This window comes from Trematomus bernacchii, unplaced genomic scaffold, assembly GCF_902827165.1.
Source record: "Trematomus bernacchii unplaced genomic scaffold, fTreBer1.1, whole genome shotgun sequence".
NCBI lineage: Eukaryota > Metazoa > Chordata > Actinopteri > Perciformes > Nototheniidae > Trematomus > Trematomus bernacchii.
The window spans coordinates 26,601,886-26,627,387 of record NW_022987739.1 but is presented as its reverse complement, the minus strand read 5'-3'; the positions used below and the strand labels follow the sequence as shown (position 1 = coordinate 26,627,387).

At 41.0% G+C, this 25,502-nt stretch overlaps 1 protein-coding gene across 1 annotated transcript in view; it reads left to right on the top strand.

The window, feature by feature from the left end:
• The window catches only part of zmym2 (zinc finger, MYM-type 2), a 38,793-nt gene extending 13,706 nt beyond the window's left edge, over window positions 1-25,087 (top strand). The window contains 20 exon segments of the mRNA XM_034147074.1: window positions 463-625; window positions 1,755-1,967; window positions 4,013-4,163; window positions 5,028-5,143; window positions 6,942-7,067; window positions 8,547-8,697; window positions 9,301-9,473; window positions 10,606-10,771; window positions 12,113-12,132; window positions 12,372-12,513; window positions 12,740-12,861; window positions 13,157-13,307; window positions 14,806-15,084; window positions 15,584-15,699; window positions 16,104-16,284; window positions 16,602-16,744; window positions 18,193-18,307; window positions 19,398-19,640; window positions 20,867-21,008; window positions 21,990-25,087. Coding sequence (XP_034002965.1) covers window positions 463-625; window positions 1,755-1,967; window positions 4,013-4,163; window positions 5,028-5,143; window positions 6,942-7,067; window positions 8,547-8,697; window positions 9,301-9,473; window positions 10,606-10,771; window positions 12,113-12,132; window positions 12,372-12,513; window positions 12,740-12,861; window positions 13,157-13,307; window positions 14,806-15,084; window positions 15,584-15,699; window positions 16,104-16,284; window positions 16,602-16,744; window positions 18,193-18,307; window positions 19,398-19,640; window positions 20,867-21,008; window positions 21,990-22,212 — 3,136 coding nt within the window. The 3' untranslated portion in view covers window positions 22,213-25,087.
• The last annotated feature ends 415 nt before the right edge of the window (window positions 25,088-25,502 follow it).

The following is a 25,502-nucleotide window of genomic DNA, read 5'->3' as shown; positions in this document are numbered from 1 at the left end:
CAATATGTAATACGAATAATTATAATGAGGACATATATTTTTTTGTTTTGTACGGTGTATTTGACAATCCATTTAAAAAATACACATATATGGTTGCAACACTAAAACACACTTAGAAAACATCAATGATATCAAAATAATATGACATGACTTTTTTGTGATCCTTGTAGTATTTAAATTAATTAAGGTATTTAATTAAATCTCAATTTAGATAAAGGTGCATGGAGATAGTGGAGTGCGGCATCTAAAAGCACCAACATGTTAATCAAACAATTTTTTCTATTATCACATGTAGATAGATAGATAAGTACTCTATTGATCCCAATTTGGGACATTTTTGCATTGCAGCAGAATAAAAAACAAGGCAATGTACATAAGAGAAATTAAGACACAAGAAATAAACAGTGATGGACATTTGTTCTGTAGATGTAAGTGTATCTCTGCTCTGTGTTGTGTTTTCAGGGACATCACAAACATGAAGGGGACCATCGTGGCCCAGGTGGACTCCAGCGAGGCGTTTCAGGAGTTCTGCAGCACGGGTTGTCTCGGAGCGTACGAGAACAAACAGAACCCGCCCAAATCAATCCTCAAAACCAAATGTACCGTCTGCGGGAAACTCACAGAGGTCAGTACTCCTTTCCTTTCCTTTACCTGTCACTCTCAAGCAGAGCAACACATGCCTCTATGCTCCTGACAATGGAATGAATAATTAAGTAGTTGAATAAAGTCTAAAGAGGAAGAACCAGATCGTGTGAAAGTCTGCAGCTGTTCTCGTCTGTACTGAAGTATAATTATGGTTTAAGCAATCTCCAGGTGTTTGTAATAATCTGACTCCCTGAGGATGCACAACATTACGAACGTCCTTAAATATAATGCAGTCCAACACACAGAGAGTAGAGTGTGGCTGCCGTCTAAACAAAGTCCTATTCGTCACCCTTTCCTCTCTTTTCTCACCCCTTAATGAATGTTATCTTACCCTCATTTCATCGCCTCTGTCTCTCCTTTTCTTCCTCCTCAGGCTGCTTTCATTCAATATTTATACCTTTCTTCTTCCTCGTCTGCCTTCACTCTTCTCTTGTTCTCTCCTTTCCCGACTTCTCTTTTTTCTCCATTAGTAACATTCAGTATGGTGTGTTACGGCCTCCAACTCAGTCTCCATGGCATCCTTGAACAAAACCAGTCTCAAAATTGGAGAGAATAGTTCCTCCCACTTCAAAATAAAGCCTTAGTCAACTAGTTGGTGGTTGTCCCAGCTCCACAAGTGTATCCAAATTAAATTAACCAACATCCGTTACTTGAGAGCATTGCAAGACTTTCCTCACAGTGTTTTCCAGCTCTCCCATTCAGTATTAATCTGTGGGATGGTTCTGCATCACGGCTAACCAGTACTTCTGTCACATAGCAACCACAACCATCTGCATTTATAACATCTTAAAAAATCATTTTGCATCACTTGTGCATACTTCTTGAATAATCTGCGAATAAAAGCAATAGCAATGCCCCAATGAAACTACACTAGTGCTTTCAACAACCTCTGAAATGTCTAAATTGACCAATCAGAATCCAGTATTCAACCAAGCTGTCTAATAAAAGTCTATAGCCCCTATGACTGCGGCTGCTAACGTCAGCTAACGTGTCGCTTATAGTGTATCAGTCAAACAAACTCTAGTGTACGCCAACTGTGGAAAGGTAAATAAAGTAAAATTCTTCAACTCTTGCAGTTTTCCCTTCTGCATTTCTCTCCCTCTCCAAAGATCCGGCACGAGGTTAGCTTTAAGACTGTGACCCATAAGATCTGCAGCGACACGTGTTTCAATGTTTACCGACGGGCCAACGGGTTGATCATGAACTGCTGTGAGCAGTGTGGAGACTACCTGCCCTCCAGATCCACCGCCAACCACTTCCTGCTGGTGGACGGCCAACAGAAACGCTTCTGCTGCCAGAACTGCATCAGGGACTTCAAGCAGGTACTGTAGCTCTGTGTGTGTGTTGTGGTGTGTGTGTGTGTGTGTGTGTTGGTGTGTGTGTGTGTGTGTGTGTTGTGTGTGGTGTGTGTGTGTGTGTGTGTGTGTGTGTGTGGTGTGTGTGTGTGTGTGTGTGTGTGTGTGTGTGTGTGTGTGTTGTGTGTGTGTGTGTGTGTGTGTGTGTGTGTGTGTGTGTGTGTGTGTGTGTGTGTGTGTGTGTGTGGTGTGTGTGTGGTGTGTGTGTGTGTGTGTGTGTGTGTGTGGGTGTGTGTGTGTGTGTGTGTGTGTGTGTGTGTGTGTGTGTGTGTGTGTGTGTGTGTGTGTGTGTGTGTGTGTGTGTGTGTGTGTGTGTGTGTGTTGTGTGTGTGTGTGTGTGTGTGTGTGTGTGTGTGTGTGTGTGTGTGTGTGTGTGTGTGTCCATTTAAAATTCAACTATTTCAATCATTTCAGCTGTGGTGACCCCCCCCTCCTACACACAGCCAATGAACTGCCCCCACAGCTTCTGTAATGTACTACAGTACAATTATTAACCTGACCTTACACCTCCTAAAATATAAAAAAAAGTACACACCATTAATGGGGAATACATATCCAAGTGGACAGCAAATGATCATTAAATGAATGCAAAATGCTGCTCAAGTAATGAAGATTTTTTAGGCTTTTACGGGGAATCCAGAGGAAGGACATCTTTAAATATCACTCAGTTAGATAGTTGTCGCTTGTTAATGTGTAAATGATGACATACAACAACAGATTTTCGGTAACTAACAAATAGAAAAGTTAACAGAATAATACAATATTTTACAAAATAAACAATAAAAGGTTACAGTTACATTTCACAGATCTAAAAACAGTGGAACAGATTAACCATGGATGAGTTTCAGCATATAACCACCAGGTTAAGTATATCTTTTTTAAGTCAAAGTGCTGTCTTTATGATGGCTGATTTAAAGAAATCACCAACCAGTCTTTCTGTTCAAAACATCCCAATATGTTTATGATCTCCAAATGAAGAATAATAATAATAATTGGACATGTCTTTTTAATTTAAAAGCAAGATCTCTTTTAAAACGTCCAGTAATCCTGTGAATAAATTGTGTGGCAGAATAATATTAACCGGAAATGTTGGAATTGTATTTGTTGCTGGGCAACACCAGCTTATTGGATATTACACTAATAAGAATAGAAGAATCTATGGAGTCTAATTTCAGTGTTATTAAATTCAGTGAACTATGAGCGGATGTTTGTCCAGTAATGAGCTCTCGTGTACAAGTACAAACGTTTGTGGATGATCTAATCCTGGCGGAGAGAAATTGTGAGCATTTACATTTGTTATCTTTTCCATTTCCGACCAGCTATGTCGTCAAGATTTCTCTAGGAAATACACAACTGTTGGCCGCTGGCAAACTGTCCACTCCTCTAATTAGAGAACATTTATTGTGTAGCAGCAGGAGATAAACTCTTAATGATGTTATGCCTGTCAGTTTTTAAACAACAAACGACTAAAAATCCATTTAGTAATTACAGATTTGCACACTGAGGGACATGATTTATTATCCACACACAGATATCATTGAATTATCCTTGTTGTACTGAGAGAATGATGCTTTGTGTCTCAGTGCATATTGAAGACTTTATCAGGTAATGCGATAATTATTAGATTTCTAGGCCTCATGTTGCTTCTCCTAGTCACTGTGATGATCGCAATGGTGCTCTAGGAGGAGATTCAGGTGATAAGGGGGTGGGGGGGTTACCTTGGTTGCTGATTGGCTAATGGTTACACAAGCCAAAACATCGTTATGACATCATAAAGTGGCCAAAATCTGATCCGCTCATTTTCAGACAGGTTTTTATATAAATGGATCAGGACAAAAAGAGAGAGAATCTTTTTCCCTGAAACTTTCAGAGTCTCTTTACACAGAGGGGACACATGTTGATGTAGAGAAGACGTGAAAAAGTGGATTTAGCATAATAGGTGACCTTTTAATATAATCTTATAATCATAAGTTGCTTGTTGTTCTGACGTCATGTCTCCCTCTCTGTCACAGGCCAACAGTAAGCTTGCGAGCTGCCTGACGTGTAAAACTCTGATCAAGACGGGCGAGGTGCTGCACAGCCTGGGGGCGTCCGGCACCATGGGCTCCTACTGCTCCGTCAACTGCATGAACAAGAGCAAGATAGCCTCCACCTCCTTCATCGGTGAGTCACACACACACAACAGCTTTTGCATCAACAACAACAAAAACATTTATAGTTGCTGTGACACAAGCCAATACTGAGAAATAAAAACCCAAGTGGTCAGCAAGTTGTCCTTTAATGAACCACGGCGCTGTTATCTTGTCGCAAATTGATGCTCAAAGGATGAATTTCTTTAGGCTTTAAGGGGAATCCAGAGAAAGGAAATATTAGAATATGAAAAAATAGGGTATTACATGCTTAAAAGTGAATGATGATATACAAGTAGAGTTTCAAAGATCTTCTCAGCTGATGCACATTATTTTTAAAGTCTATCCTGCCGATACCGGTTGTCTCTATTTCTAAAAACTATAATTGACAGCATAGACCAACATTTTGCTCTTTTATGAAAAATGATAATTACATGGTATGCATCACCCTTCATAACACAGAAACAGCTTTTCTGAACCACATATTTTCCAGGTTACAGGGATAGTACTATTCTTTTTTTCTAAGGTACATCCAAAATATTCTTTTCACTTTCAAAGTTTTACAATGCTCAATTTTTTTTTCCCGGAAAAGGACCTTCAGATGAAGTTCTGCACATTTCAACGAATCCGTTAAATTATTCAGCAGATTTGAGCGACTCGAGGTTATGTGGTGAAAGCTGCGCGCTGTCTGAACGTTTATTTGTATATTTTCATGTTCCGATGATTGATAATTGGCTCGACAGAGGAGAATAGAAAAGCTGCTGTTATGAATGCATAAACAGGCATTTGATGTCATTTGATCTTCTGTAAAAGCACCTTTAAAACAAAATCATAAGCTTGTGTATTAAATGCATTTTGCGTGAGTTTGAATGTGTGTTTAATGTGTGTGTGTGTGCAGCCTCAGAGCCTACATGTCACTTCTGTAAGAGGAACTCTTTACCGCAGTACCAGGCCACGCTGCCGGAGGGAAGCATCCTGAACTTCTGCAGCTCGCAGTGCGTCACCAAGTTCCAGGTGAGAGCTCTCTGACATTTCAAACCACTCCTTTTTACAATTTTACAATCTTACAATGGAAGTTAAATGGTCATACCGTGACAATCTACCTCTGATGTCCTCTGGTTTAATAGTTCAAAACACTATTTGGTTAAATGCAGCTGCCATTAGGAGTAGGGATGCTCCGATCGTTAATTTTGGGGCCGATCGCCAGAATCAGTATCGGCCGATACCGATCGCTGATCCGATCGAGTGGGCGGGGCCTATGGGGATCTTCCATTTAAAGTGATGTTTAAAACTCAGTTAATGGGGCTCATTCACTGGCGCTTCCACAAACAACAACCAACATAATTATTACATTCAAATGAAGTACATTATTCAAGTTTACATTCACTTTGGATAATAACACGGGAGAAATTAGCGGAAACGCTCTCTTTTCCTCTCTCTCTCTCTCTCTCTCTCCTGACAGCCTGTCAGTGGGTGTTTCTCAATGTCGAGTAAAGCTGCTCCAGAGCCACTATTTCAAGCATACTACGTCATCGAGTGCCGCCGAAGAACTGTTCCAATCTCCAGCATACTTGGAAATCTACCGAGCCCGGCGTACTCCGTTTGGAGAAATATCGAGTGTGCACATGAGTAGACTCCGCGGTCTTAAAATCCCCACAATGCTTTGCGCACGGACCAATTTCCCCAAATCTGTGGCGGAAGTTGTAAGGCGGGGCCTCTCATATGACGCACACCTGCACACTTGCTAGCGTGTTCCACTCTTTGTTTTCCGAATGCCAGGAAGTATTCTTGACTCGCTTCTGAAGCAAGATGCTCGGCAGACATGTGCTACCAAGCAAGCGTCCTCGCGATTGAGAAACACCCACCATCTCATGCAGCTCACTGATCCAGTAATGAGTGACCCGACAGTGAAGAATAAATATATGTATAACTAGTTTAGCTTGTTCCAGAGGTAGATAACATAGCTAAGTGTGTTGGGTCTAACTCTTAGTGTGTGCTTCGCTCCGGTCCCCGGTCCGTCACAGCGGGTGGAGCTGCAGGATTTCTGCTTCCCACACACGTTGCATACCGCTATTTTATTGTCATTTTCAGACACCTTAAAATACTGCCAGACCGGTGAAGCCATTTTGGCGAGCTTGTTTTGCCGCGCACAGAGAACAGTGTCATGTATTTTACGTCATGCTATCGGCTCTCGCGATCGGCATTTTTAGAGAGCACCGATCGATCGGCAGAGAGTGAGTATCGGCCGATATCGATCGGAGCATCCCTAATGAGGATGATGCTGAAAATAACCATACATAGTAATCTTATGCAAAACATGTTTAAACAATTAGATTAATAACGACTTATTGATACTTGGTTTTAACTTGTGTGGATCAGAGCTTGTGTCCCAATTTCTTTACACAATAATACGGACCTAAACTATACTTGATAAGAAATAAAAGTTGTGAAAATGAAACCCAGATACACCATTATCATTATTCTTATGAACAGCAGCTCAAAAAACATGTAACAGCTCAGGTTCCCTCAGTGGACTCCATGACCTAATTAGCTTTTTAAGCACCACATTGCATACATTTACATTTGAACAAGAATGTTGTACTCTATCCCTGTTTACAACACACTTCATATCATAACACCCACATACAAAGACAAGTTAGTGGGTGTAGAAATATTTGCAAGTCAATGTATTAATTCGATGTGTTAATTACCTCTGTAAGTACAACCACTATTACGTTGGCCATTACCCACGTTGGAGGTTGTTACACATGAACAGTTGTTCATTTTCTCTGTGTTTTATTTATTTTTCCAGAACACCACTCTTCAAACGGCCACCAACGGACAGACGGCGCTCTCCACCAGGAACAACAGCGTGCAGCTGAAGTGTAACTACTGTCGAGGAGCGTTCAGCCTGAGGCCGGAGGTCCTGGAGTGGGAGGTGAGACTATCAGGGGGGAGAGATTTGTCATTTGTATTCAGGTATCATCGACGAACTGTCCCTTTTTTTACTTTCACTGAGTGAGGGGAATTTGAAGTGTGACAGCAGCAGAAGAACAAAAATGTGTACAGATGAATAGTAAGGTTACAAAAAAAGAAAAATGTGACTATACAAGAACCATTTAATGCAAAATGACAAGGCAACTAGTACAAATACAATATGACCAGTGTACTTAAAGGGGACCTATCATGCAAAATGCACTTTTTGATGTCTTTTATACATAAATATGTGTCCCCGGTGTTCCAGGGAACTCACGCAGCGTCAGAAAATAAAACCCTGTCTCTTTTTTCCTCCGTACCCAAATCTCTAAAAACGGGGCTACAACGGAGCTGATCCAGATTTGCGTCCGATCTGACGTAATATCGGAAATGTAGGCTGGCTTTACACCCATGGGCCTATCAGAAACGTTGCTATCAGAAACAATGCCCGACTGTTTTGGACGTAATATGGTCGGTGCATGTTCACATTAGCATCGCTAACACTCAGAGCTAACCTGTACTGGAGAGCATGTGTGTGAAGAAGCAGGAAATAAAAAGGAACTCACCTTGTGGTATAACCGGCAAGAGAGAAAGCCTTTGAGCTCCATACTGTTTCAGAAATAATCCTTGATAATCCATGATATGGCGTTTCATCACGGCAGTATTTAGTTTAGACAGTAGCTGCCGGGTCCCGCATGAGCTCAGACCCCTCCTTTATTATTTTTTTATCAATCTTTTTTTTTTTTTTTTAAAGCTTTATACCCAAAATCAGCACTTTTGAAACAGGAAGTGAAATAGAGGGATATGAGGCATGGCTAGAATGGGTGATCTGTTTGGTATTTTGAGCAAAACACTTCATAGACATGTTTTTGTATATATCTGAGACCTGTGCTATTGCCTACAAATAGCATGATAGGTGACCTTTAAACTTCAGTAGTGTAAAACAATGAAGATGCTCAAATGTGTGTCTGCAACCAGTCAATGCAATACTTTAAAAAATACTTAAGGAAAACTGTCAATATTCACTAGTTCTAGCTTCTCAAATGTGATCATTGTTTTATTCCCCTGTGATCATAAATTCCAGTACAAATGTTTTGATTTTGGTCTTTTATAAATCAATGCATTGGTGTCAACTTGGACTCCTGGAAAGTTGTCATTTTTGACACTGACAGTTTAGATTTGCATAAATATTTTTAAAATAATACAAATTCACTGGAACAAATAGATTTTATAGACTTAACGATTAATCAGTTAAGTTAAGAAAATAACTGACGGATAATCAAGTAGTCCAGCTCGGCTCAGGAATAAAGTGACGAGTTAAGAAAACCTTTGTGTCAAAGCCGATTATAAAAATAAAAATCATGCACAATGAGCATATATGTAATTTAATGTTTTAGACATTAGAGGTTCAATATATATATCCAAATGTGTGTTTGTTCAGGAAAAGGCGTACCAGTTCTGCAGTAAGACGTGCTGCGAGGACTACAAGAAGCTGCACTGCATCGTGACGTTCTGCGAGTACTGCCAGGAGGAGAAGACGCTGCACGAGATGGTCAAGTTCTCCGGAGTCAAGAGACCCTTCTGCAGCGAAGGTATCAATCTGCTCTCCTCTGGAGGACACTTCGTTAATCTGAGTCATTTGAAGTAGTCGGAGGCTGATTTGATCCAATAGAGAAAGTAAAAAGTGTCACATGAAATCACTTAATCTCTCATATTCACAATATCTCTCACGATAAAGGCAATATCCAATATAGGCTCAATATACCTACACAAATGTGCACAAACTATGAATTGTGCTTATCTATGACACGTTCAAATGTATAAGAGCTTGGTATTTCTCCTCATACACCCTACCGTATGTTAATCCTGATGGCAGACAGGAGGTTTCCCACCTCTTAGGGATGTATTAATACATATATATAACTTTTATAGTACAATTAAATCTGTGTAAAAGTTAGATGAAACAACTAAATATGCAGCGTGACAATTGGTTTTCAACGCCTGTTTGTGTCTTTGTGTGTGTGTTCAATACTTTTGTAGTGATTTTTAGGCAAAGTTTAAAAAATGTTTGTATATCTGTTGTTTAATATCCAGGATTTAGCTTTATTGCCTCTGGTCGAGATGGATTTCCTTTTCATTGACAATTGTCTTTGTCTTTCTCTTTCCTCCTCTTCTCTTCCTTCCCCCCCCCCCAGGCTGTAAGCTGTTATTTAAGCAGGACTTCATCAAGCGCCTGGGTCTGAAGTGTGTGAGCTGTAACCACTGCAGCCAGCTGTGTAAGAGAGGTTTGACCCGGCAGCTCGGAGGCATGACGCGAGACTTCTGCAGCGAGGCCTGCGCCAAGAAGTTCCACGACTGGTACCACAAGGTATCATACTCACTGAAGCCTTTAATAAATGAACACACAAATATATCTGTCACAGCTTCCTTACTTTGTTTCCATCAAGTAGGGCTGCACGCTTTGGGGAAATAATCTAATTGCGATTTTTCTGACAGATATTTGTTTTTAAGCGACCCAACGGAAGTTTATTGTAAAATGCGGCCATATCTCCGGCTAGGAAGGTCGTATCAACGTGCTCCCGTCTCTAGCACCCCCGCAGCCCGAGCTACGAGTGAATGAACTAAACTTACATGAAACTTCCGTTGGGTTGCTTTAAAGTCAAGCTTCAGTTAAAGATTCACCCTGTAACACATGTGATGGAGCATTACTAACCTGACTCAGATGGTTTGTTTCACCAAACCATCTAGGAAAGCTCCATTGGAAGCCATTTGGAAAAGTATTTAAAAAATACTTGGCAGGTGATTGGATCAATCTGTCTATCACCTTCTATCATGGGCCACTTCTGATTGGTTAACAATGACTGGTACATGTGGAGCACAGCACTTCTGATTGGTGTGGATGACTGACACACAAGAAGAACACATTTTTTTTTTTTTAAATATAATAATAATTGCATCATTTAAAATCGCGATTTCGTTTTAAAATCAATTAATCGTTCAGCCCTACCATCAAGCCACTCAGACGCTTTAAACAGACCGTTCGAACGCATTATCTGTTCATTTATTAGTTTTACTTACAGTTGTGAGGAGTTGTTCTCCTTCGGATGATGTGTTGATGCTAGTCGCGTTTAATCTAAATAAAATGAAAACATTCAACAAACATTCAACAAAGAAAATAGGCCTTTCTTCAATAGTCAAACAAATCAAAACAAAAGAGGCACAACTCAAATACAAGAATAAAAAACAGAGATCGTCTTTCTATTACTTTATGTAGGCTAATATAACTTACTGGTTAAAAACGGTGTCTTGATGGCGTCTTCCACACAGGTTGCCCATCTCTGTGTCTCTTAAGGGAAATGTAGTCTTTCATAGTCTTGACTACAGAGGTCACCATTAAGTAACAATATTCTGCTTTTTTTGATAAAATCTAAAGACTGGCTGTAACGATACCCCTGCAGGAATATGTTTTTGTGTCCTGAAGTTCCTCTTGTCTCCACCAGGCGGCGAGGTGTGACTGCTGTAAGGTTCAGGGGAGCCTGACGGAGTCTGTGATGTGGAGGGAGGAGATGAAGCAGTTCTGTGATCAGGACTGTCTGCTGAAGTTCTACCTGCAGCAGAACGACCCCATCATGGTCACACAGAAAGGCCCCGAGAACTGCACCGTGGGTAAGAACTGATTCAAAGTCAACTTTATTGTCAATCTTTCAGTTTGTGTGTACAGACGGAGAGATCGAAATACCATTTCCCACAATCCCGAATACAAAAATACAAAAATATGTATATCCTATATATACATAATCAACAGTATACATATGCACACATAGAGAACCGCAGTGACGCGTCCTAAAACCCGGATGTAAACTCCTTCCGGTTCCTTCAACAAAAAAGCAATGCAATTTCTCCATAGGATTTAGGAAAATAGCTGGAAATAAGGTCTGTGGTTGAAACTCATTTAAGAGACGGATCACGTTTTGTTCAGCCGGATAATCTCCACATGTCTACCCTACTTTTATCATTTTCGAATCATAAAACTAGTCGCCAGAAGCAAAATGCTAATGTTATGCTATAAACGAACTACAACAGGGTCGCTGCCAACTTAAGATCCATATTCAAACATACAGATTCTAAATGGAACAAGTTGAAGCGTTTGTTTGAACAGTTTGCAGGAGGCAGGTACTTGCTTTCAAGCAGAACAGGGCAAACAAACTTAGAGGAGTGTTTACGTGTTCGGTGTAATGACGTACAACGGCCTGGACAACTTCTGTAGTCCTATTCAGCCACTTGTTAACAACCATTGTTTTTCAGACACGTAAACTCTTCAGAAATCACCAGTGGGGTCACTGCTGATGGATTTAATGTCGTAGAACAAAACGTGATCCGTCTCTTCAATGTGTTTCAACCACAGACCTTAGTTCCAGCTATTTTCCAAAATCCTATGGAGAAATTGCATTGCTTTTTGTCGAGGGAACCGGACGTGGTAAAATGCTAACTTACTTCCGGGTTTTAGGACACATAAATACAAGCACAACAATCAATATATAAAATATTAACAGTCACTTCAATATCTTTGGGAAATGTACATTAGTGCAAGATTGTCCATAGTAGCATAAAAAGTGTTTCTGTGTTTGTGCACGTGTGCGTTTCCTTTAGAGTTCTTCATTTGACCGTATCAAGCAGGTTTTCATTAAGTTACATTTGATCGAGCTGATGCTTTTATCCAAAGACACTTACAGTAAGTGCAACCAACCATGAAACACACTCCAAAGAGTTAGCATCCTGCAAGTGCATTAGCTTTTAATTAGCCAAAAGATGTAAGTGCTATGTGCAGGATAGATATTTATTTTATTGTTAAAGGTGCAGTTTTCTTTTCCATGTAACAGAAAATGTACGAGGGAATGAATTCACTTTATCTAAAGCATATTTACACAAAAACAAATATCTTGTCTGCCTGCTTTATTTGATTATTTATATGTACATTTTTTATTTTCCTCTCTACATGGTATGAAGCGCAAGGGGTCAAACTTGGGGTAAGTGAGAATTTGTAAACGTTTTTATAAGGTTTTATTTGAGTTTCTGAGACATCACTTGTTGCTTTGTCTGAATTATTTGTTGTGCATTCGTCTGCCAACATGTAAACACATGTGTTCTAGAGATCTATTTGGTTAGCTGAATATATTTTCTGCTTTACAAGACTTGTGTGTACTTTCTGTCCTTTTTAGAAAAACCACATTTTAATGTTTGCACTCTTTTCCCTGGCATGTTGCAGATGGTGAATCAGGGCACTCTGGCGTACGCTGGGGGAGGCTTGATGAGAGACGTGAAGAACAAGGCGGTGCTCTGCAAGCCGCTCACGCTCACCAAGGCTACATACTGCAAGCCTCACATGCAGAGCAAACTCTTACAGACAGGTAAACAACCAGCTTACTTAGAAGTGTGCAAAAACTGAAGTAGTATTTTTCTTTTGGATACAATATTGGTGAGATAATGTTAGTTTGCATAAGGGAAATGATATGATGTAGAATTGGGGCATTTCTTCAGTTCATGCAGCTTGACCTACATAATCACAACTTCTTGATGCATCAGTAAACACATGGATTTGCATATATAATGTTATCGGCATATGTGTGTCCACAGATGTAGACGATGGTGTGAAGAGGGAGTATATTCCTGTACCGATACCTGTGCCTGTCTTCATCCCCGTACCCATGAACATGTATTCCCAGTTCACCCCCACTCCATTCACTCTGCCTGTACCGGTAAGACATGACAAACGCACTGATTATTCATGCTAAACGGCAACAAGACTTTAACATACAATAGAGAAAATCTATCATAAACGTTAGAATAGAATAGAATCAAGCATTCATACTTCAATATACTGATAAAGTTGAAGTGCAGGAATATATCGGTTTAAGTTATAATACAAGGCTGCTTAAGTGTCTGTTGTAAGGTCGAAAAGAAAAGAATTAGGAAACACTTGTTAGTTGTTAGTGTCACCCAAGCAAAGTAAGCCATTCATCAATTAAAGTTGTGATGCCCTGTGTTCTCCAGGTCCCTGTGCCTGTGTTCCTGCCCACCACCCTGCAGGGGGCGGAGCAGCTCATCCAGACCTTCAAAGATCTGAAACGAGAAGCTCCCTCAGACCCTCCGGAGGCCGATAAGCTCTCTGAGGCCGAGGTGATTTCAGACGACGAGAAGCCAGGTACACTCATGATGTCTCCATTAATACACATGAGATGATATACTTCAGTGTTTCCGCCAGACCAGGGCTGGGGTGTGACGTCGCGTTGTGTCACGTGACTTGAATTTTGAATTGAGCCGTCCCTTATAGATATTATCTCTTTACGTATTAGTGATGGGAATTCCGGCTCTTCTTCTGGCGCGTTTCCACTACAGCGCGGAGCACGGTTTAAGAGGGCTGTGACGTCAGCGGCCCGTTTTTGGTTGCGTTTCCACTTAGCCTAGTACCGGCCGGCGGGTCCTAATTCACAGTTTTTCTGGCCTCATAAAATCGTGGGTCTAGGGCCAGAGACAACGAGGCTGAGTCGGGCTGAGTATGCTAAACTAGAGAGAGAATCGCTGGCAAGGGGGCAACAACTACAACAAGATGGACATATTTGACCGTGATTTAATTGTAATACACGTTTCAAAATGATGCCGAAGTAACAACATACTGATACCGGTTAGTAAAAACCATGAATTAATGCTTTGTCAAGTCTGCAGACAGACGGCAGGGGAAAAACCTTTTAAAATGCGTGTTTTCTAAATGGAGATTGGCTAAGCTAACGCAGTATATGCTCCGACCGTCCACACTCACAACAACGGCCTATACAGACATAAATAAAGCAGCGACTGTATTCGCCATGACACAGGCAGTCTGTGGTTTGTACTTGTTTAACTTTTGTCTAGTTTCTGAACATATATGAGGAGCTGTGAGCTCTGAGTGCTAACAGCTAACGGCTGTGTTGTTTTTCTGGGGTTCTCATTGAAGATGACGTCACGGCTCCGCCTACACTGCGTTACTATAGATACTACCCCAGTTCCTAAACTGTAATGGAAATGCGCCATAAAGTGAGCCAGTCCTAACGAGGCCTAGCCATACCGAGCGAGGCCGTGTAGTGGAAATGCGCCATAAGTGACTAGTCAGTAGTCACTAAGAAGAGCCGTCTCTTTCGGCTCCTAAACGGCTCTTCATGTTACCACAGTTTACCACGGAGCCTCAGTTTTGCCGCTGCGAGGCTCCGGCGCTCGCCGTTCACGCGCGTGCTCCACTAGCACCCCCCGTCAAGGCTCGCCGGCAGTACACTTTCCGTCACAGGAACACGCTTTGCTGGCGGCGAAAATAATCCCACCAGACTCCTTTGCCCCTCCAACAGAGGGATGTCCTTGTCCTTTTTCCTTTTCGTCATTTCAAGCGATAAAAACTCGATCTTCTCTCGAATTATTATTATTTTTTGGACGCCCTCGGCTCCAGTTCAGGGCGTCAAATGACGGCAAGACGCCCCCTGGCGGAAACGCTGATATACTTAATGTGATGAATGCAGAGCTTATGGACATTCTTGAGATTTCATTTGACTTAGAAATACAGCTCAACGAACTGGAAACACTTACTAAGGTTAAAAGTATTGTCATATTTGATTTTCGCCATTTCCCACAGTTCAAAAAGTGTTGACTGTAAACAACCTGGCTGTGTGTTTCAGACGTGAAGCTGGTGAAGAGGGAGCGTCGAGAGAAGAAGGCCTCCAGCAGCAGCTCAGAGGAGGAAGAGGAGAAGGATGAAGAGAAGAATGAGGATATGGAGGAAGAGAAGGCAGAGGAGAAGGTGGAGGAGGAGGAGGAGGAGGAGAAGAAGGAGGACGAGGAGAAGAACGAGCAGAAGAACGAGCAGGAGAACGAGGAAGAAATGGAGGATAAGGAGGAAGGAAAGGATGAGGAAGAGTACGAGCCCGACCTTGACCTGGAGGCAGACTTTCCTCAAGGTAAACACCTACTATACATTTACTTTAAGACCTATAATGCTTGAAGGTAAAAAGTAGAGAATAATTTGGAACTAAGCCTTTGTCTTATCACCTACCTTACCTGGTTTTATCTGAGTAACATGGTGTCTTCACTGCATGAAGACTCTGTATTCATTCTTACGGCACATGCATTTCCAAACATTTGGTCTACCTATGTTGTAAATGTATTATCTTTTCACTGTACACACGGCATCTATTGCACGTCTGTCCGTCCTGGGAGAGGGATCCCTCCTCTGTTGCCCTCCCTGAGGTTTCTCCCATGTTCCCCTTTAAGCTGTGGGGTTTTTCTCTGGAAGTTTTTCCTTGTACGATGTGAGGGTCTAAGGACAGAGGGTGTCGTTTTGTCATATTGATATTCTCTACAAATTGTAAAATCCACTGACAAATGTAACATGTGATATTGGGCTATATAAATAAACATTGATTGATTGATTGATTGAGATGTTGTTTGGTGTCTCAGCCTCAGAGCATGTTCCAGTCCTGGAGGGGATGGACGAGGACCTGGGCTTCTCTCTGCCTCTGGTGCTGGCTGAGGAGAAGGAGGAGCCTGCGCTTCGACCGCAGCCCAGGACACAGGTAGGAATTCAAACTAATAGAATAGAATATATATTTATTGTCATCATACAAAGTACAACGACATTTCTTTGGCAACTCTCACTGCAGTCAAAAATAGACACAACTAAATAAATAAGAGTGGTAAAAGCAGAGGTAGTAGCGATGAGAGTGCAACCAGATACAATTCAATGTCAATGTGCATATTTACACTTACAGTCTAAAAACTTTAAATGTACAAAACTGTATAAATGTAGTGTATTTCTAACTGAGTGTTCATAAAGGGTTATAGTAACCAAAGGATGCAAGTAAAATAGCCATAAATATTTCAAAATAGTAGTGGTTGCAGTCTTTGAGGGGCTAGTTTATGAAAGTACCAAAATAAAATGTTTCTACTAGCCATTTTAAGTTTACTGTGTGTGTTACAGGGGAACAAGAAGCAGGCGATGGAGGAAGGCTCAGATTGTGCCTCGTCTTCCTCTCCAGTAGACAGACTGTCGGGGCGGTCGCTGCCTCTCAAAGCTCGATACGGAGTCAACGCCTGGAAACGCTGGGCGATGTCTCCTGACCAATCAGACGACACCAAAGTAAAGGACAGCTCCAAACCAGGTGAGCTAAACCGGATCATAAACTTACTCTGATGGCTGAGTAGTATGGAGGACTAAAGCTGCTGCTGTTATAATAATTCAAGAAATGATTCAGTAAAATAGACAATCTTCAGGTTAATTTGAAAATAATATATAAAATGTATATAAAAATGTGTTTCATTATTTTTACATTAACTCTTGTAATTATTTATTTTCATATTTGATTATCTTTCAATATTATTTCCATGTGTACATTTGTTGTCCTTATGGTTATTTCTTTCCATTTTATTTATTTCTCTTCTCTCTTGCTAAGAGCTCTCCATGTTTGTTCTCCTGCAGGTCGGTCTAAAAGCAACCTGCTGTCTCTGAGCTCAGAGGAGCTGAACGCCGCTCTGTCCCGGTTTGTGAGGGAGGTCTGCCGGCCGGGGGGGGAGCGATACTCTGCGGACAGCATCTTCTACCTCTGCCTGGGGATCCAGCAGGTGGGTACCAAACCAGGGAAACAAAACTACAGAAACACTGCAGCACAAATCCAGCAAGTCATAGACCATGAACCCCCCAAAAATTAGAACATTGGAGCTGGACACAAATTATTGAGATTGCACCACATGTCAGTAGATCCAATCCATTTGATATAGGGATCGTTTGAATGCCAGTTATAAATTCACATGAGGTTAACACAGAGAAATGTCCGCGGCAAAATTAAAAGAAAAGAGACAGCGGGTTGGAGGGTTTCTTCAGATACAACCAAACATTATTTTAATGGGAATTAAATGAGGATTGAGATGGATTTTTTTAAATCCAGTCTATAATTGTTTTTTAGGAAAATCCTAATAGTTGTGCCTATAAAATAATAACATTATTAGTCATAAAGGAAATTGTTGTGCAGCAGTTGCAACAAAAACAGGAACTCATTTCTGGTTTGTTTAGTTTAAACTTAAAACACAAAAGCATGGACCATGTGGTTGGCCCTGTGGTGCATGTCCGACATTGTCCGTCCTTTTTTTTCTTCCTCATTTCCTGTCCCCTCTGTCGATATTTAAAAAAGCAAATATCCCATTAACATATTATTATACAAAAAAATAATTAGAAAGCTATTGAAATGAAGAGATTCAAAGGCATGGCAATATTTGCGATGTTATCAGTGGCGTTATCACAGTATTAGTTATTGACTTGCTCCAAACTACTGAATATAATAACTAAAATAACATTTCTTTATATAAAATCTAAATATTTTACATTTGAGATAATGTCATAAAACAATGAAAAAGACTTGGCATAGTCAACTTTCCTTTATTCTTTTATAATGCCATTTGTGGTCATTTTAGAGGTAGGAACTAAAGTGAGAGAGGGAGTGTTCCCAGAGGGACGGATATAACAGGCGCACAGTCTCTCCTTCCCTCACACGGGAGCAGCAGCAGAACAGCATGGCTGCAGACAGGAGAGCAGGAGAGCCCAAAGTCCTCTGGAGGGTGGTTTTTCTCAAAGAAAAATGTAAGATTGATTTAATCATTTTGTAAAAACGGAGCCTAAACTATTCTGTTGTTTATTGTGAAGTTTTATTGAGTAATATAGCTTAAAACACCGGGAATTGTCTGCGACCTTTTCCGGGCCTTGCTTCTGTATTTCCCTCCTTTTTTACTAATGTATTTTCAGTAAGTTAATTTGTGGCTTTTTTGCACGGATGAGAACTTGTAGTGTTTTAGCAGAAAGTCAGAAATAATGTTTTTGTATCTTAATGTGCAGATGTTTGTGTCCGATGATTATACTGTGATTTGCTGTTCACATTCTGAACAACGGTGTAGATACTTATAGATATGAGGACACTTGCATCGCAGTACGGTGTGCAGCAATTAAGCAATCCAGCTTTTTTAATTGTACATTTTTGAGTTATACTTTTTTTTTAACGTGATTTTCTTTCTGTTTGAAGCATCTTCACTCCAAAGGCCGGAAGGATGACCTGTTCAGCGACCCGTGCTACCGGCTCTTTGGAGAAGAGCTGAACAAAGTCTTGAAGGACTGGCAGCCCAGCGTGCTCCCTGACGGTGAGTCCATTAAAACATGTGCCTTCACCAAGAAGTGACCATTTTCTGATGTCTTTGCACAGTGTGCTGCTCAGAAGCTCCACCTGCTGGTGTAGATAAACTCTGTGTCCGATGATTATAACCATTTTGCTGTTCACATTCTGATCTCTGTGATTGGACTTTTATTCTTATATGAGGACACTTAAAGGTAGGGTAGGTAATTCACTTCAGAAACACTTTTTGTTATATTCCAAGGGATGCTCTTAACATCCCGATAGCAATGAATACATTAAATGCTTTGACAATAAATACATAAAGAAATATCATCTGTGGAAGCCGTGGCGCTGTAAAAAGCACGACCAATCATCTGAGCCGGCCCGGTTAAAATAACTGGATGGCCTACCTGCCTGTCAGCCTTCCATCTGTGCACAAACTTATCTCGTGCCCTCATTGGTCATGTGCGCGTTTTTGTGTGTTGGAGTGGCAGATTTTTTTCGGTTGTGTACTTTCAAATTCTAGCGCACTCGAGCTGGTTTCTCCATTCTTACCTACCCTGCCTTTAAACAACCAAATGAATTCTTTAGTTACAAAACAAATAACTAGTGTGGTGGCTGTGAAAAGGCATTTGTTAGATGTAAAACGTGGGGTTTTACACATCCTTTTATCAAGTGTTCCTCCCCCCCCCCCCCTATTTTTAACAACCTGTGTATGTAGTGTTGAATCATTGGGAAAATTCGGGACAGAGGTGATGTTTAAAGAAAATGCAGCATTTACAGAATAAGACAACTGACTATATATAATTATGGGGGGGGGGGGGAAGATTTCCCTTTTTTTTTTTTTTATATATACAATTGAAGGGATTTTACTTTAATACACTTGTGTTTGTTTTACTACTAAAGTGTTTGAGATTTTGTTACACCTGGTCAAAAAATATGAGTTAAAATAAATGCTTTTTAAATGGCTGCATTTCATTTAAGTCTGCAGAATAATGTCCTGCACAAATAAAAATAGATTAAGGGGCATAACTATTCCTTTACCCCGCACCTAATCTCCACCTTGGATCCGGCACACTGCTCTCCAGTCTAAAGATGTTTCCTTGTTTCCCCCTCAGGCTCGCTGTGGGGCCGGGTGCAGGAGCAGAGTCTGTGGAGCAGCCGGCAGCTCGGCCAGCAGAGTCCGGACGCCCTGCTGCGCTCGCTGGTTTACCTCAACACCAAACACCTGGGGCTGCGCACCGTGGAGCAGCACCTCCGCCTGTCCTTCGCCAACGTATACGGCCCCTACACCGTGCATCCTGTCACCAAGGAGACCAGCGTGTGCGTCCGCGTGCCTTCCCTCTCTCAGGATCACAGTGGTGAGACATGCAGTCAATCTTTCAGTTTGTGTGTACAGACGGAGAGATCGAAATACCGTTTCCCAGATATATATATACATGTATAATACCGTTTCCCACAATCCCAAATACAAATTACAGATTTTTTTTGCGTACTTTCAAATTCTAGCGCACTCGAGCTGGTTTCTCCATTCTTACCTACCCTACCTTTAATGTGCAGATGTTTGTGTCCGATGATTATACTGTGATTTGCTGTTCACATTCTGAACTACAGTGTTGATACTTATAAATATGAGGACACTTGCATCGCAGTACGGTGTGCAGCAATTAAGCAATCCAGCTTTTTTTAATTGTACATTTTTTTGTTATACTTAATTTTTTCTAAACGTGATTTTCTTTCTTTGAAACATCTTCATACAAATAAATATATGTATATCATATATATATATATATACATACACACACACACAATCAATCAACAGACACATTTTTACATATGTACACATTAAAGGGGACCTATCATGCAAAATGCACTTTTGTACGTCTTTTATACATGAATATGTGTCCCCGGTGTTCCAGGGAACTCACCAAGTGTCAGAAAACACAACCCTCTCTATTTTCCTCCATACCCAAATCTCTAAAAAAGGGGCTGCAACGGATCTGATCAAAACTGATCCAGATTTGAACACTTTCCTGACGTCAGGACAGTGGCGCTACAACCGCGGCATTCGAAAGCGCTGGAGACGCTGTAGTACATATGCCAGGCCTCTAGATGGTGCTGTTGCTCACAGAATCAATCCTTGCTGAAACAGATCTAAAAAATGTCAAATTGAGCAAAATGAGGCATGGCTAAAATGCATGATCTGTTTGGTATTTTGAAGGGGAAAAAAAGTATAAATATGCCTTATAGGTATGGTCCTATACTATATTATTCAAATATAGCATGATGGGTTCACTTTAAGATAAAAGCACAACAATCAATATATACAAAATAAGTCACTTCAATATCTTTGGGAATGTACATTAGTGTCATCACTGAGCGATCCTAACTCGCGACAGGGGAAGCGAAAACCCGTTAACATTTATGAAACTATTAATGTTCCATACTCACTTAAGAAGCCCTGAGACACAGTTTTGTGAAAAAAAAAAAAAAAAGCCTGCAGGAGCATGGGGCTTAACAGGTTAATGAAAAGTTTTTTTTATAGTTTATGTTGGAGGTTCATATTTTCAATCCTTTGTTCCTTCAGTGCAAACAACAGGGAAGAGGAAGCGGAGTTCAGAGGGCGGTGATCAGGACTTTGAAGCAGACGAGGACTCGGGAGACTCGTCTGCTCGCTGCCCGGTGAAGAAGAACGAGACTCAGCTGTACGACCTCTACAGATCCAAGTGGTGCGTTCAATGTCTTTACTGAGTATCTTATCCAGAGGAACAGACGAGGGGAATAAAAACAATGATACAAATCTCATGCTCGAGATCTTTCCGGGAGTATGTATATTGTTAGTCTGGCTGCAACAGCTAATGATTATTTTACTGCATATCAAGCCATTCATTGTATGATAGTTGTAATCTGTAGAAAGCTAGAGTTAGGGAGAGTTGCTCCATTGTGCGTCCCTCAGTCCTGTGATTATAACTAATTGCTGTTCACATCCAGAACTACAATGTTGACTTATTTAAATATGAGGACTTGCCATAAAATAATCTCAGTTGTCACTTCTTTCTCAATTATTTAAGATATTCAGAAATATAAATTCTTGGCCCCCACCTCCTACATATTTCCCCTTTTCGACATCCTTCCTATCCTTAATTTGTCAGGGTTCTTACGGTCATTGAAAACCTGGAAAAGTCATGGAAATTCAAAATGCTAATTCCAGGCCCTGGAAAAGTTATGGAAAACAATATTTTCCCCAAAGTTTTGGAAAAGTCATGGAAATGTAACTAAAGTTGCATCAAATATAATTTATATTTGATCTAATCGCTAAAATAGTAATACTATAATGATAATAAATACTGTATCGTAATGAAACGTAAAATGGCATTTAACTGACAAGGTATTTTGCCGGTGAGAGATTTTAGTTGCTTTAGCGTGTAGAAGCTAGTAAGCCTACTATTTGTTTTAGATAGGCACAACATGTTTCATATGCAGACCTTATTTTCCTGTTCCATGTTAAAATAAACCATTTTCAGTGGTACCGCTGAGAGTCATTTCTTTGGTCATGGAAAATTAGGTAAAGGTCATGGAGAAGTCATTGAAAATCATTGGTGAAAAAGTGTATGAACCCTGATTTGTATACATCTCTTTCCTTTTATTGTCACCACCTTCTCATCCTCATCTGCTTTCATCCCCCCCCCCCCCCTTATTTCCCCCTGCAGCCCGTCGTTGTTGCGGGAGCGTCTCGACGTCTTCTACGTTCAGCCGGACCCCTCGTGTGGTACCGACGACCCGCTGTGGTTCAGCTCCACGCCGCTGGAGAGACAGATCCTGGAGAGCCTGCTCACCAGAGTGCTCCTGGTCAGAGACGTTTACACAGACACACCCCACCTGGAGGAGGAGGAGGAGGAGGGTGGGGGTGAAGCAGCAGCTGGGGCAGAGTAGCACCTTTTGACTTTTGTTTGCAGAACACTCAGTGGAGGAGGAAGCAGGAGGAAGATAGAAGTGTGTGTGCTTTTCCTGTGTCCTACCCTCTTCCCTCACTTGCTGTTTCCTCCTGGGGAGGGGCGTCCACAACCAAGAACTGGAGGAGGATGGAAGTGGTGATGAAGAGCAGCTCAAACGTTCAGATGGATTCCCAAACAGAAGAGAAACAAGAGCAGAAATGAGTCCTGATGTGTGACCTAACTGGGGTTATGGGAGGCGCTTTAATCTGTTCTCATAGTGTATCAACGGTTATCATATTTTTGAAAATTGGTATGTGAAGTTGGAGGCCCAGCGTGCTTATAGTGCTCAGACATCAGCTTAATTATATTTAAACTTTTTTAACAACACAATTGTGAGACAGGTTATCAGCAGCAGGCCAAAGGACATGAAGTCATGAAGCTTTGTGTCCTCACCATCGCTCCGTGGATGGAAGACTGAGCAGAAGAACAGTTCAAGAGTTATTTTTTACAAAGATTAATAAGCGAAGGATAAGCAGAGGAAGGGTCTAGTGCCCCCATATGAGCAGATGGAAGAGGGGAGACTGGAGATTTCTACAAAAGCGAGCAGGTTGAAATTCCATCTTTGGATGCATGAACTGTACAGAAACCGAAATACAGGAAGGATCGTCTGTGCCGATATTCCCGACTGTTCCCGTTCAGCAGCTCGCCACGCCACATTAACTGATGCTCTATATTTCCAATTTCTATTTTAATAAACGATGATAAAACACCAAATGTACTATTGCGGGAAAATATTTTTGCAATGACCCGTCAGTGATTCAACTGTCATTCTATCCACTTCACTTGCTGGTTTGTAAAGTACCTACTGTTAAAAGAAAGCAACACTAATATGGGGTTGAAGATTTAAAATTCTTGCACACCTACTGTTAGTCTGCTGGACTTCTGCTCAGGTAAAGTTTGTCTTGGGGTTTTTAACATAAACTGTTGGAGTTTCCTGTTTCTGCGTGATCTCCATCAGACCTTTTGGCTGGACAGATGTTAGCCAATAGAAACATTATACTATATTTTATTCCAAACTAGTACATCACCATCCAATCGGAAGACAAATTGCAGCAATGCTCTATTTGGTTGCTCTGTTTTACTTAGTACCTGGATCAGAAAAGTGACCGCACCCTTTTCCATTGTTGTTGGAAGGGAATCTTTTGTGCCCGCATGTTTTAAGATCAAATTGTCACCTAACTCGATATTAAATCAAATAACATGATTTGCACCTGGGATTTGTCTTGCTACACTTCCAGGTTTAGGAAAACTGGTCCAAATGTCTTTCTGTTGCATGTTATCTTCTGTCCACAAACGGAGCACAAAGACCACTTCCTCTCAGTCAGGGTGACTTGCTGCTCTCACATCATAACTGAGGCTGAGCTGCTTCAGTTTCTTCCCATCATCCCTCACTCTCTTCCTGTCAGTTCTGCTCTCAGGAGAACCCGTTTTCACCACAGAGGGCTTTTGAGGAGTCTGATCCCAGGACAGTAAAAAGAGGACTGACTAACCCTCGTGCTCTGTGGTGCGGGTCAAAGACAACCTACTGACATGCTGCGTTTCTTCATGGACTTCAGGGGAACCTTCACTGATGCGATGTAGCATTATGGGGGTGCTAAACGCAGATTGAGTTGCTTTCAAAGTGTAAATATCTCTGAAACGAGATGGAGTCACCACAGAGGGGAAAGAAAAACACCCAGTGAGATCTTCAGCTTGACCAAACCCTTTTTTTAAAAGACTATTTATTTATCCTTTCATTAGTTTATCCTCTTTACGTCGGGATGGGTTACTTATTTCTACGGGTGCCATTTCCTCTTCAGCCCTCGTTCATTAACAACCTGCTGCACCCCCTCGCCTCTCCTGAACACGAAGGACAGATTATTCAGAGACTATTTTAGAGAATTATCTTTCCGCTTTAGATCCCGTGTTTGTACTTCCCTGGCTTGTCTCTGCTATTCTGAGTCTCCTTTTAAGACTTAAGTATTGATTTAGTTAAAACTGAGCACTTTTTAGTAAGTGCCCTATTCTTCCAAGCTGTTTAGAGTGATAGCACTGCTAAAATGACGCCTATATTATTACAAAGTGGTCGGACATTTTGTTGTTTTTCTTCATTGTTTTACACAAATTGTTTCTTCGTTTTGTTTTTTATTCATGTCCGTAATGTCCCCATTCTTTTACTTTTCATTTTTGGAGTTTAATTTGCTTTCTGATTGTTTCAATAAATTGGAGAAAGTGTCATCAAGTTTAAAATCGAAGTGAACACTATTTGGGATTTTCTTTTCTTCTACTTTCTTGTTCACATTAACTTTCCTTTTAAAGGGAGAACACTCTGAGATGTGAAGATGAATGAAATATACACGTATACGTTTTCTCAAGTGCTCAAATAACAGGAACACCCCACAGAATTTGTCACCACCACCATTATTACTAAATCGGAAAAAAACAACTGACTGAAGTGGATTAAACAGATTACGAGAAACCACTTCCAGAGTTTTAGTTTTTCTAAAGAGCAGGTGTTCCTGTTATTTTGTACACTTGTAAGTGCATCTAACACTAGAAGTGCATTTGAGGAACAGTTTTTTTGGGGGACATGGAGGGTAAACATTGGGCTATTGCTGACACCAGACCAGAGTCCCTAAAACCTTTTACATGTTGGAAGCTGACTGAACTGACCCCGGATCAGAGACCCCAGATCAGACCTGCTGCAGACGCTGTGGCTCTAATGCCGAATGTGAATGTGCCTATCTGTAAATACTGGAAGTGAGTGACTGTGACTTGAGTCTGATGCTTTGTGTGTGGGCTGATCATGTTAAATAAATGATTTCTTTTTCTAACCTATGGTGATGTTTTAATTTGCCTGTAGAAAAACAAAGAGTCAGGTAACTCACTTTAGTCCTGAGGTTTGATGTGGAGATTTGGAGAGAAACATGTGCTGCTAACCTTACATAATGGAGGTAAATTGAATATCCATGCATTCAAAGCAGTACAAAATTGCTACTTGATCTTAAAGGGGCCCTATAATGCACATTTTCAGGTTCATATTTGTATTTAGTGTCTACTGTGACATGTCTCCATGCTTTAATGTTCAAAAAGCTCTTTATTTTCTCATACTGCCTGTGCTGCAGCACCTCTTTTCACCCTCTGTCTGAAACCAGAGCCCAATAGAAGCGCAAGTGTTACATCGTGATGTAACTATCTTCCAGAAGTAAACAAAAAGGGTCTGTAAATTATCCAGAGTAACTAGGAACA